Below are 11,947 nucleotides of genomic sequence, written 5' to 3' on the forward strand. Positions count from 1 at the left end.
ACAGGCAACCTGGATTTTTTTTTTTTTTTCAGAAAAATTTCAATTAGATAATTATTATTATTATTATTTTATTAATAATATTTTTTTTAATCAAATTTTAGTTTAACAGTGAAATATCACAGTAGTAATATTCTTTTTTTTTAATGTTTTATGTAGTAGTAATAATAATGATAATGATTACTATTTAGCATTATTATTATATAGTCATATTTAAATATAATCACCATTTTTTTTTGGCTAAATTGTGCAGCCCTGCAAACAAGCACAGCAAACCTAGCGCATTTATTTTTTTAAATCACATTTTTATCAAAAAATTTGCAATTACACGTTTCCCCAAATCATTCAGACCAGTTAATTGCCCATTCATTGCAGGACTCATCGCGGGACATTCGCGAGGCATTGCATGAGCTGCTCTGCTACACTAATGTGTCCACTAAAGATTGCATCCAGCTGGCCCTCCTGGAACTCCTGAAGAACCTCACCAAGTACCCGACCGACCGCAACTCAGTCTGGAAGTGAGTTCCAGTGGCTGTTCCTGTCCGTTCTTCTCTGTCATCCAGCCCCATTCTAATTTGTTTTTGTCCTCCTTCAATCCAGATGTCTGAAGTTCCTTGGTGCTAGGCACCCAACCCTGGTGCTACCGATTGTCCCTGAGCTGCTGAGCACACATCCGTATTTCGACACTCCAGAACCAGACATGGACGACCCTGCCTGTATCCTGATAACGTCAATGCATTTGACTATTAACATATGCATTTACATTTTTTACTTTTGTCAACAATAACTAAAAAGTGATGAATAATACAAAATAAGCAATTTGCTTTGAATCCTGAATAGCAGGAAAGAATCTGATCTCAATATTCAGGCTGAAACGCATTTCCAAAAATTTCATGATTTATTTATTTGCTGTTCAGACTGATAATATTTGAACTAAGTTGGATAACTTCTGCTGCCTGTCTGTTCAGAGCTGTAGATATTCATGTGTCTGTTGAAATGCTTGTTTTACTGACCTGGGTTTGTTCAGACATTGCTGTTTTAGTTCTGGTCTTCAATGCAGCCAAATCCTGTCCCACCATGCCAGCACTGTTCTCAGATCACACGTTTCGGCACTACGCCTACCTGCGTGACAGCTTGTCCCACCTGGTACCACACCTCCGAGTGAGAAACCTGCTTGCGTACCTCATATCCAGTCTTTTTTTAATTTTTACTTGATTATTATACACACTATCATTCACAAGTTTGGGGTCCGAAAGATTTTTTTATTATTATTTTTTGGAAGAAATTAATACTTTTATTTAGCAAAGATGCATTAATTAATAATGACATTAAAAATACATTAATAATAAGGAAGCACAGTTTCCACAAAATGCTTTCAACATTGATAATAATAAGAAAAGCTTTATGAGCAGCAAATCAGCATATTAGAATGATTTCTAAAGGATCATGTGACACTGGACTGGAGAAATGATGCTGAAAATTCAGCTTTGCATCACAGGAATAAATATCATTTTAAAATATATTACAATAGAATACAGTTATTTTAAATTGTAATAATATTTCAGTTTTTACTGTATTTTTGATTAATGTAGCCTTTGTGAGCAGAAGAGACTACTTTTAAAAATATTTAAAAAGAAATCATATTGAACTTTTAAAGGGTGGTGTATGCTATAATTTCTTTAAATATTGTTTTATCAATGTATGATTTTCATTCATTTCTTTAATTATCATCAATATGATCTTTGGTGTTCGTCTCAGTTGCCAGGCAGAAAGCAGACTGCTAGTTCAGGTCTGGAGGTGTCTGGCGTGGGTTCAGGCAGTCTGGAGTCGGCACAGAACTTCCTTCAGGACAGTCTCATTCGGGTCAGCGCCCTTCAGAACCTGGAAACACCTGGTGCTCAGGATCTGCTGGAGTTTACCATCAGGTTCAAACCTTTAATACACTACAACTATATTATTTGAAGGTCTCTTAATAAGGTGTTTGCTAAGATGATTTTGATTTGTGTCACATACAGAGATCTGCTGCGTTTGGGGGAGCTGCAGACGGAGTTGGCCGGATCTGCAGATTTCTGTGCCACATACCTGCACTGCCAACTGCTGCTCACCAAGGTGAATATATAATATAATAAATACACTGCTAGTACTTCATTAGCACAACTCTTAAAACCTAGTCATTATTATTGTTACAGAATAAAATTGCATACACTACTATTCAAAATTTGGGAGTTAGTAGGACATTTATTTATTCAACAAAGATGCATTAAATTGATTAGAAGCTTCAGTAAAAACATTTAAGTGGTACAAAATATTTCTGTTTCAAAATAAATGCTGTTATTTGGAACTTTCTATATTAAAGAATCCTGAAAAAATGTATCACAAAAATATGAAGCAGCACAACTGTTTTCAGCATTGATAATAATCAGAAATGCTTCTTGAGCAGCAAATCAGCATATTAGAATGATTTCTGAAGATCATGTGACACTGAAGACTGGAGTAATGATGCTGAAAATTCAGCTTTGATCACAGAAATAAATTACATTTTAAAATGTTCACATAGAAAAATAAAAATATTTCACAGTATTAGTTTTTACTGTATTTTTGATCAAATACTGTAAATGCAGCTTTGGTGAGCATAAGAGACTTTAAACATTGAAAAATCTTGCCGACCCCAAACCTTTTGAACGCTTTTGTAAACCTTCATAACTGTATCGATAAAATAAGGCATATCCATAACTTTTATATTTCTTTCAACCCCAGGCACTCCAGGAGAAGTTATGGACCATGGCTGTGCCGCTTTATCTTAAACAAAATGCCAAAGTTTCAACAGCTGCTCGACAGGTATGTCCAATCGAAATGAATTTAAACCTGAGCCGTCCCACCAAACTTTTGACTAATGATAAGTGATTATCACTGATGATGTGTGATAGATCCTGGATGAGACCTATAAGCTGGAGTTCTTGTACAGTGGTCTGGAGACGCAGCAGATCGCCACTATTCACAACGTCCGGCTGCAGGCGAAAGCGTTACAGCTCATCCTGATGGCCCGATCCAAACGCGGGTTAGCACTTACTAATAAACTTTCTAACACAATTAAATCTCAATGTTTTGAAACTGATCATCTTTCTTCTTCCAAATGACAGGGTTGACCGGGTTCTTGGGGTTTGTGAGAAGTTTCTGCAGGATGTGGAGTCATTTCAGAGGTAAAAGCACTCAAAGATGATGTGTAATAAATGCATCAAATCTCAACCTAAACATTGTTCTGTGTGAAGAATCACTGAATATTCTCGTCTTTACATTCTCAGGCTCTTCATGACAGAGTTGCCCCATTTTCAGGATAGTTTTGTGGAGAAACTCCTGGAGTTGATGCCCAGGCTGACGGCCTGCAAACCTCTTGATCTGGTTAAAATCCTTCAGACCACACTGCGACAAAGCAGATTCATCCATCTCAAGCTACCCGAGCAGGTTTGTGGATTCTTACACACAAACAGCTTCGGAAAGTTGTAGCTTGTTTGTTGGAATATCTTTTTTTCTGTTTATTTTGCTTTGTCAGATCCACAGGGCGTCAGCGACAATTATTGAGCCGACGGGAGAATCAGACAACCCTTTGAAATTCACCTCTGGTCTGGTGGTGGCGTTAGACATCGATGCTACTCTTGAACATGTACAAGATCCACAGACTACAGTCAAAGTGCAGGTCAGAGGCTTTAACATAATTTCTTTTCAGATAAATCATAAAAACAAAGTTCAAATTTCTTTACTGAGAAAAAGGACTTTTCAACCATTTGTAGACACGTTTCCCCATCCAGTCAATTCCTAGATTTAAATCCCAACCTATGCATGCTAAGGTCATAGGTTTGATTCCCATTGAATGCAAGAAATGATAAAAATTTCAAATGAATGCATTCGCTTTGGATAGAAGCATCTGCCAGTTGCATAAATGTCAGCAAACTTTCAGTGAAAATCCTGTTTTGTGCATAAAATGCACAATTTTATGTTGGCTTTAAATCTGTTTAATACAATTTGTGTGCAATTGATGCACATTATTCATGTTTTCCTCATTGTCCCACAGGTGCTGTATCCAGATGGACAGTCTCACATAATCCACCCCAAACCTGGAGATTTCAGGACCCCAGGACCTGGACGTGTGCGACTGATCACGCAGGTTTATCTCTCTCACTCTGCCTGGACAGGTACGTGTCCTTTCTAAAATGAGTCTTAGTAGACACGTGCACATCAAGACATCGGTCGTGTATTTTTGATTGAGGATTATTATCCAGTAGCTATTCGTTGTGTTTTGTCCTTGTATAAAATAATGTTGCAAACACCAAAGACAAATCCTTCTCTGCTGGCAGCGAATAGCATGAACCCTGCACAGTTCCACAGATATAAATAGAACTGCATCTAGTCTAACAAGGCATGAGTTATTTTATATCTGTGAGTGTCTGTGTGACCAGCAGAAAACTGAGGCGGAATACATTTCTGCTTTGGAGAAAATCAAAATTGATTACATTTATGAACCCTTTACATATTTCCAGGGTTCTCCGAAGCGTAAGACGTCATAGTTGAGTTTAACTTCTGTAGTGGTGAACGGAAACTACAATAAATACAATTTTTGCCTTTCCATTTGCCCCAATAGCAAAAGAAAAAAAAATCCACAATAGTGTTTCTATGACCTTACAAAAAAGGAAAAAAACTGATTGATTACAGTGGTCAGAAAGAGAAAGATGTCCAATTTGCAGTCACTCCCTCAAGCTGTTGTTTTAGAAACACTTTCTGTAATTGAATGCCAATGTAGAAAACACAAGAGTATAGTATTATAAATGTACATTAAATGTAAAAAAAAAAATATATATATATATAAACAACCTTTAAGATTTACGATGTTAATAACTGTGGAAATGTGGCATCAGTCTGTGAAAAGGGTTCATTTTGCACAAGTCATCAGTGCATGCTATTCAAAAGAAAAAAAATAGTATTTACATTGTTTAATTATATCATTTTCACTGTATACTGTTTTTGCACGGAAATTCTTAGGATTACTGAAGTAAAATATTTGCAAATGACGTTTTATGCTGACTAACAAATTGCAGGAAGACATTATCATTAAAAAGGTTTTCGTATACTACACTAACAAAAGTACCTTGGAGTGCTTTTTACTATACCATAGTATTTTAATGTGTGCATTTATATACCATCTGTTACCATCCCAGTCATTTTTGTAGGAGTGCAATAGCAGCGTAAAGTAGAATGTAATCTAAAGTGCATCGTATATTTTTGTGTTCTTATTTTTTATATTGTGTTATTATATATTATTATAACCATTAAAAAAAACATTTTGTTACTTGAAATTAAGTAAACTCTGGAAATAAAATATTAAAAACATTTCCCATTTATATTTAGTTTAACTTCACGTACTCAAATGACTAAAACTGAAATAAAACTATATAAACATATTTATAAAAATGACAGAAACACAAAAAAATTCGTAACTTTTAAATTAAAATGAAAACGGAAAATATAAAAATAAAAACTAATTCAAAACTATAATAGTATCTCAACGATACTAAAATAACTGTTTTTACTTTCAGAGGCCTGTCAGGTTGAGGTGCGGTTGCTCCTGGCCTACAGCTCCAGCAGCAGTAAACCATCTGCCTCTAAACCTGCGTGGAATGAGAGTATGGACGGCCTGCCCACCAGCGAGAGCTGCATCGAGGGCACAATCCACCTCAGCAAACCCGTCAAAGTCTTCATCATGCCCAAACCAGCTCGCCGCTGACCTGACGAACCCAAGCAATACATGTGAAATTAACAGCCAACACAAATTCAAGTGTTTTCACAATTACATTTTATTTGAAATAAATGTTTTTTTTTTTGTTCATTTGTATCACTGGTGTGTGTGATAATGGGGTATTTTCACAGCCTACATCCAAAGAATAGTCATTTAATGATTATAAAGCAAATAACATTTTCACCAAAGGAAAAAAAAATCATCCGTTAGCTCAGAGTGCAAATTATGAAGCATCTATTAAGAAAACAATGTTCATTTGAAATGTAAGTCACTTTAAACAACCCATAAAATGAATTAGCTGGTTGTGTTAATGACGTGATCAGCAGGTGGAGTGGAAGACCCCGCCGACTTTAGCTCCCTGTTCCACCAGAGCGTTATATTCTTTAACGGCCTGCTCGGTCTGAAACACCCTCACGTCGACACCCTGCTTCTTCACGTAATCTAGGGTGGACGGAGGCACCTGAAACATAAAAAAAAAGTAAATTCGCTTATTTAAAGTAATACTTGCTGAAAATGTACTCATTTTCAGGCCATCCAAGATGTAGATGAGTTTGTTTCTTCATCAGATTTGGAGAAATGTAGCATTCCATCTCTTGCTCAGCAATGGATCCTCTGCAGTGAATGGGTGCCGTCAGAATGAGAGTCCAAACAGCTGATAAAAACATAACAATAATCCACAAGTAATCCACACCACTCCAGTCCATCAGTTCACATCTTGAGAAGTGTTTGTAAGAAACAAATGCATCAAGATGTTTTAACTTTTAACTGTTGCTTCTGGCTAAAGTACGAGTCCATAATAACGTTTCCTCCAGTGAAAAATTCATCTCATCTGAATCAGGAGAGAAATATGTACAGATTAAACACCATTTACTAGTGAAAACAGCTCTAAACACATATGTGGGTGGATTTGAGAGGACAACAGGAGATGGACTGTTTCACTGGAGGAAGCGTTATTATGGATTATGGACTCATATTTTAGCCAGAAGCAACAGTTTGAAGTTAAAAACATAGATGGATTTGTTTCTTACAAACTCACAGCTTTTGTCTTCTCCAGATGTTAACTGCTGGACTGGAGTGGTGTGGATTACTTGTGGATTATTGTGATGTTTTTAGCTGTTTGGACTCTCATTCTGACGGCACCCATTCACTGCAGAGCATCCATTGCTGAGCAAGTGATGTGATGCTCAATTTCTCCACATCTGTTCCCCTGAAGAAACAAACTCATCTTGGATGGCCTGATGGTGAGTAAATGTTCAGCAAATTTTCATTTCTGGGTGAACTATTCCTTTAAGGATCGCAATATTCAGATGATGGACAGTGCTGATCAGCAAATTCACGTTGTTACCTGTAGAGCTTCACTCATCCCTCTTCCTATGACCAGCGTCTGCACTCCTTTCCTCAGGACCTCTTCCAGGTCGGCTGGCTGGACGCCTGGATAATGCTGGCAGGAGCACAGATGCACTTTAGACAGATCTCTAATAAATAACATTTAATTAAAGCAAACTGGTTCAAATACAAGATCATTTTGATATGTTTTGATATATTTTTGGTCACTACATACTCTATTTGTGTTATTTCATAGTTTTAAAAGCTTTACTATTATTCTAAAATGTAATAAAACAAAACAGTATTCCAGTAGACACAATGTGTTTTGCACTGACAAAACAAGAGACAAAATAAATGTACATTATATTAGACATTTCTGTAACATCAAATGGCTCTCAAACACGTTGCAATTTTTATGACAATGTGAACTTATAAGAGGATAATGTCATAAGTTGAGGATGATTTTACAGTGTGATCTGGTGTTAATCTTACATCTGTACCGGTTTCACGCCAGTCCCAGGCTCGGCTGCCACCTGGCCACACTTTACAGTCTTTATAGGATGTGGAGCAACCTTTGACCTTCATGTGGCCCCAGGATAAAGATGCAATTTCTGGAGAAGACATGATCAGCTTTCCTGTAACAGAGTGGAAGACAAATCACATGAATTTATTTTATTAAGTACCATGCTATTTTTAAAGTTCCTTGAAGTGCCATATAAATACAATAGTACATGAATAGGTTAAAATTTCAGTACTATGGTTTTACTATCTGGCACCATCAATGCACTTTGTTGTAAGCGATGCCACTCTAATCTAAGCAACCCTAACTGCTTTTTAACATTTTATTAACCTAAAATACCATTTAGAAGCGATAAACCCAGCTTAGAAGCACTTGTACATGCATGCACACAACAAAACCTGCCTTATCCGCTTTAAACGAGCTTTTTATTCATGCAACAAATTATATTCGTAACAAAAACAACTTTATAAATCATGCACTATAAATGTATTTCATTTATATTATCTAATCTTGCCTCGGCCTGCAACTCAATCTTGCTTGTGTTGTGTTTCTCTTCGTGTGACGGCGGGACACGCCCACAACGTACGTCACTGGCCGGCGTCAAATCAGCGTACGCTTCTCATTGGCTGGCGTTCAGTGACGTACAAAAAGCTGCCACTACTTATATACACAATATATTATAAAATATTATTAGGAGAATTGCATATGTTTACGTCATATCAGAATGACTGTTATTGGTTTTCGTGCTATTATATTGCTGACGGTAGTAAATTAATTAAAGGATATACAAAAAAAAAAGATAAGAATATTATATTATTTGGTCATAATTAATAAATAGAATTTTCTGTTTTATTATTATTATTATTGTCTACACTTAAATATATAATGCATTTATGTACTTATTTAACTATTCATCCCGTAACAAATAAACACAAGCACGACACTGTTTACAACATAAAAATGTCTGTGGAAACAAGGGTGACATGTTAAAGCAGCACTTTATAGTATATCATATTATATTATATATTGTTATCAAAGTATTTTTAAGTGTTTTTTTATTTACATTTAAAAAATATATATTTATTTATTTATCTATTAATCCCGGTAACAAATAAACAAAAGCACGACACCGTTTACAACATAAAAATGTCTGTGAAAACAAGGGTGACATGTTAAAGCAGCACTTTATATTATATATTATATTATATTGTTATATTATATATATATATATATATATCATATTATATCAAAGTATTTTTCTATTTTTAAAATTTGCATTTAAATATTATTTATTTATTTATTTAACTATTCATCCCGATCACGAATAAACACAAGCACGACGCTGTTTCTATTACAAAAGAGTCAGTGGAAAAACAAACAAACTGTGGCATGTTAAAGCAGCACTTTATTGTTGTGAGGATGAGGATGAGGGTGATGGTGGTGGCATTGTGGCGCTCCACGCGCGTTAGATGCCCCTCTGGATCTAGTTGAAGCTCTCTCTGGGGGGGTGTCGCGGTGTATTGTGGGCAGTTTTGGGTCTAAGCAGAGCACAGCTCGTCATCTCCAGGAAAGATGGCTGCTCCGGGCTCCACAGCGGCTCTTCCTCCAGATGTCAGTCCCGGTTTTGCGGTGGTCTGCTCGTTTTTGGAGCGCTACGGGTCTGTTCTGGACCTGCCCGAGCTGTCGTTCCCCCAGCTGGAGCGGTACTTACAGGAGACATCCGCGGGTGAGCTGTGCGAGAGCCTGGGTTTGTGTTTATCTGGACAGGCTCCTCATCTTTACCCATCAGGGGTTTGATCACTTAAAGTTGGGCTTGTTAGCTCCTCGTAGTCTTTGTTTGGATGGGAATCGTGTCCCCCGATGCCTTTCAGAAGGACCGTGAAGTGGCCAAGTGTTTTTGAAAACAGTCATGTGTGAATTTCCCACCCTTAACCAGTGGGAAAATCACGTAATTGCCTGTACGCACTGCTAAGGGTGTTAGCATGCTATTTGTCACAATTAACTGGAGAGACACTTCAGGTATCGTACGATAAATTGGCCTGATACATTTACATTCAGATTATAAACACCGATGGGACTGTAGTCGCACAGTGCGCATGCGCGGAACCGCTGTCACACTTCCTATGCTACAATGTAACAATTTTAATTTGTTTACGCGCGATTGTTTACGCCCCGCCCCCTTTCAATACTGTATTAACTGTGTACACGTATCACCTACATCGTAGCCGAGCGCGAGCTCCACGACATGTTGTCATTTAGGAGGATTGCGTATGTCAGCTTCACTGCAGAATTACTGGTCTTCATGCTCTCACTGCTGACAGCGGATTGGATGAATTTGATAATACCGTATAGTAAAGAGTAAAGACAGGGATGTGTTTTAAAATGCATTTATTTAAATGAATAAATAAAAAGTGTTAAAGGCACAATATGTAAGATTTTTTTATTAAAATATCCCAAAACCACTAGAACAGTGTTATGTATTATGCTGACTTGTGTACTTACATTATCCCAAATGTTTCGAAGAATGTTTAAATCCAGAGAAATAAGCAATTTTAACTAGAGACACGCACCATGTCCGTAGTGTCATTGTGTCGCCTGCCAGTGACGTCATAACCCCTCGATTTCCGGTTTTGTTTTGTAGAAAACATGGAAACACCAAGACGCTTTAATATGTTGTGCGTTTTAATAGACCGGTGACGACCGCACAGAGTAGCATTATAACAGAACTTTCAAACGTATCTAGTATGATAAAACAGCGCTGCTTTACCCCACATACGCACGACCGGAAGCAGCGGAAGTGCTCGACTGTGGCATAATAAAAGCTCCGCTGCTTTACCCCACACACGCACGACCGGAAGCAGCGGAAGCGCTCGACTGTGGCATAATAAAAGCTCCGCTGCTTTACCCCACATACGCACGACCGGAAGCAGCGGAAGCGCTCGACTGTGGCATAATAAAAGCTCCGCTGCTTTCGAGCCGTGTGTCGCGCTCGTTCAGCGCCTCGTTTCGCTTCGACGGCTTTCAGCCTCACCCTGCTTCATTCTACTACGTTAATAAATCATTAGCTCATCCATGAACATGATTTCTGCCCGAGTCCCGTCGGATTGCATCGGCTGTGGAGATGAAGACCACAACTCCCATGATTCCACACTCAGTCACGGCATCATCAAACTAGCCTTTGTTTCTTTGTTTGTTTTGAATACGCGCCCTCTAGTGGCGAAAATTACATATTGTGCCTTTAAGCAAAAATTATAAAATGTAACCGGAAAGAAAATAGGATGAATTATATACATAAATGATAAAATAAATAAGACAGTGGTCCCCATAAAAGTGTTTGAATGTCTAAAAGTGATTGCATCAGTTAAGAAAATATCACGAAGGTATCACAAGCATGTTTTGATACCCTTCAAAAACAGAAGTTTCATGGTAATGTTACAAAAATGATCAAATAATAGAAATTCTGCTTTTTTTGTTCAATTTAGTTCCTCGGCCATTGATTGAGCTCCATATCAAACTGCTGCGGAAGATCGGCAAGTCGGCCACACCAGACAGATGGGAGAAGTATCTTGTAAAGGTAAGTGTTTTAGTTTTAAATCATTTGCTATGAATATGGAAATGTCCATGCAAATGCATCTGTTTGTCCTATGCTATACTGTACCGTATGTATTGTACAATATATTTTTTATACTACAGTAATCCTATTTGCTTACATCATGTCTCTCTTGTGTATGTTTGTCACAGATCCTTCTTTGTGACATGTGTGACAGCGGCTATCACACGGCCTGTCTGAGACCCCCTCTAATGATCATTCCTGATGGAGAATGGTTCTGCCCTCCCTGCCAGCATGTAAGGGCTTCAATCTCTGTGTCGATGCCCTGCGTGTGTATGTGAGCTGTAGTCATGAAGTATGTGCTCTTGTCATTCACAGAAGCTTCTCTGTGAGAGGCTGGAAGAGCAGCTTCAGAATCTGGACACGGCTTTGAAGAAGAAAGAGAGAGCTGAACGAAGGTGTAGATCCACACACACATGCACACACGTCTAGGGATATGCCAGTATCAAATTTTCATGTTGTGATTAATTGCTAATGCTTTTATCACGGTATACGGTATTATCACTTCATAAACGCTCTCACCAGCTCAATCGCCAGCTGAATCGTCATGAATGATGACTAGCCTTGTTTGGATCTTGTTTTCTCTCTTTCAGACGTGAGCGGTTAGTGTATGTGGGCATCAGCGTGGAGAACATTATACCCACCCCTGTGAGTATGCAGCTATATTATATATTATATTATATTATATTATATTATATTATATTAT

The 11,947-nt window shown here is 37.6% G+C and overlaps 3 protein-coding genes across 4 annotated transcripts in view; 2 read left to right on the forward strand and 1 right to left on the reverse strand.

The window, feature by feature from the left end:
* Nucleotides 1-5,875, forward strand: part of ints4 (integrator complex subunit 4) — a 17,679-nt gene extending 11,804 nt beyond the window's left edge. For both annotated transcript variants that reach the window (XM_016450072.1, XM_016450073.1), the window contains exons 15-23: nt 1,756-1,922; nt 2,013-2,106; nt 2,755-2,835; nt 2,925-3,055; nt 3,138-3,197; nt 3,300-3,459; nt 3,548-3,691; nt 4,067-4,187; nt 5,586-5,875. In XM_016450072.1, coding sequence (XP_016305558.1) covers nt 1,756-1,922; nt 2,013-2,106; nt 2,755-2,835; nt 2,925-3,055; nt 3,138-3,197; nt 3,300-3,459; nt 3,548-3,691; nt 4,067-4,187; nt 5,586-5,773 — 1,146 coding nt within the window. In that variant the 3' untranslated portion in view covers nt 5,774-5,875. The remainder of the gene's footprint in view (nt 1-1,755; nt 1,923-2,012; nt 2,107-2,754; nt 2,836-2,924; nt 3,056-3,137; nt 3,198-3,299; nt 3,460-3,547; nt 3,692-4,066; nt 4,188-5,585) is intronic.
* On the reverse strand, nt 5,826-8,250 carry LOC107660681 (mth938 domain-containing protein-like). Its single transcript, XM_016450070.1, has 4 exons — nt 8,146-8,250; nt 7,604-7,746; nt 7,131-7,226; nt 5,826-6,245 (listed from the first exon to the last, which is right to left on the reverse strand). The coding sequence occupies exons 2-4, from the start codon at nt 7,733-7,735 to the stop codon at nt 6,105-6,107; spliced, it is 369 nt and encodes a 122-aa protein (XP_016305556.1). The 5' UTR covers nt 7,736-7,746; nt 8,146-8,250; the 3' UTR covers nt 5,826-6,104.
* An 805-nt stretch (nt 8,251-9,055) lies between these two features.
* LOC107660696 (remodeling and spacing factor 1-like) overlaps nt 9,056-11,947 on the forward strand; it is a 7,668-nt gene continuing 4,776 nt past the window's right edge. The window contains exons 1-5 of the mRNA XM_016450086.1: nt 9,056-9,357; nt 11,114-11,211; nt 11,373-11,477; nt 11,560-11,639; nt 11,835-11,889. Coding sequence (XP_016305572.1) covers nt 9,204-9,357; nt 11,114-11,211; nt 11,373-11,477; nt 11,560-11,639; nt 11,835-11,889 — 492 coding nt within the window. The 5' untranslated portion in view covers nt 9,056-9,203. The remainder of the gene's footprint in view (nt 9,358-11,113; nt 11,212-11,372; nt 11,478-11,559; nt 11,640-11,834; nt 11,890-11,947) is intronic.

Source organism: Sinocyclocheilus anshuiensis, unplaced genomic scaffold, assembly GCF_001515605.1.
Source record: "Sinocyclocheilus anshuiensis isolate Anshui unplaced genomic scaffold, SAMN03320099.WGS_v1.1 scaffold948, whole genome shotgun sequence".
Taxonomy (NCBI): domain Eukaryota; kingdom Metazoa; phylum Chordata; class Actinopteri; order Cypriniformes; family Cyprinidae; genus Sinocyclocheilus; species Sinocyclocheilus anshuiensis.

What these genes read in the sequence shown, in the direction of transcription:
- LOC107660681 (XM_016450070.1), bottom strand. Translation starts at nt 7,735, where the DNA reads ATGTCTTCTCCAGAAATTGCATCTTTATCCTGGGGCCACATGAAGGTC. An exon ending in GGCGTGAAACCGGTACAGAT is followed by an intron (nt 7,227 to 7,603) that starts GTAAGATTAACA and finishes TGCTCCTGCCAG; the next exon opens with CATTATCCAGGCGTCCAGCC. An exon ending in GGATGAGTGAAGCTCTACAG is followed by an intron (nt 6,246 to 7,130) that starts GTAACAACGTGA and finishes TTTATGTTTCAG; the next exon opens with GTGCCTCCGTCCACCCTAGA.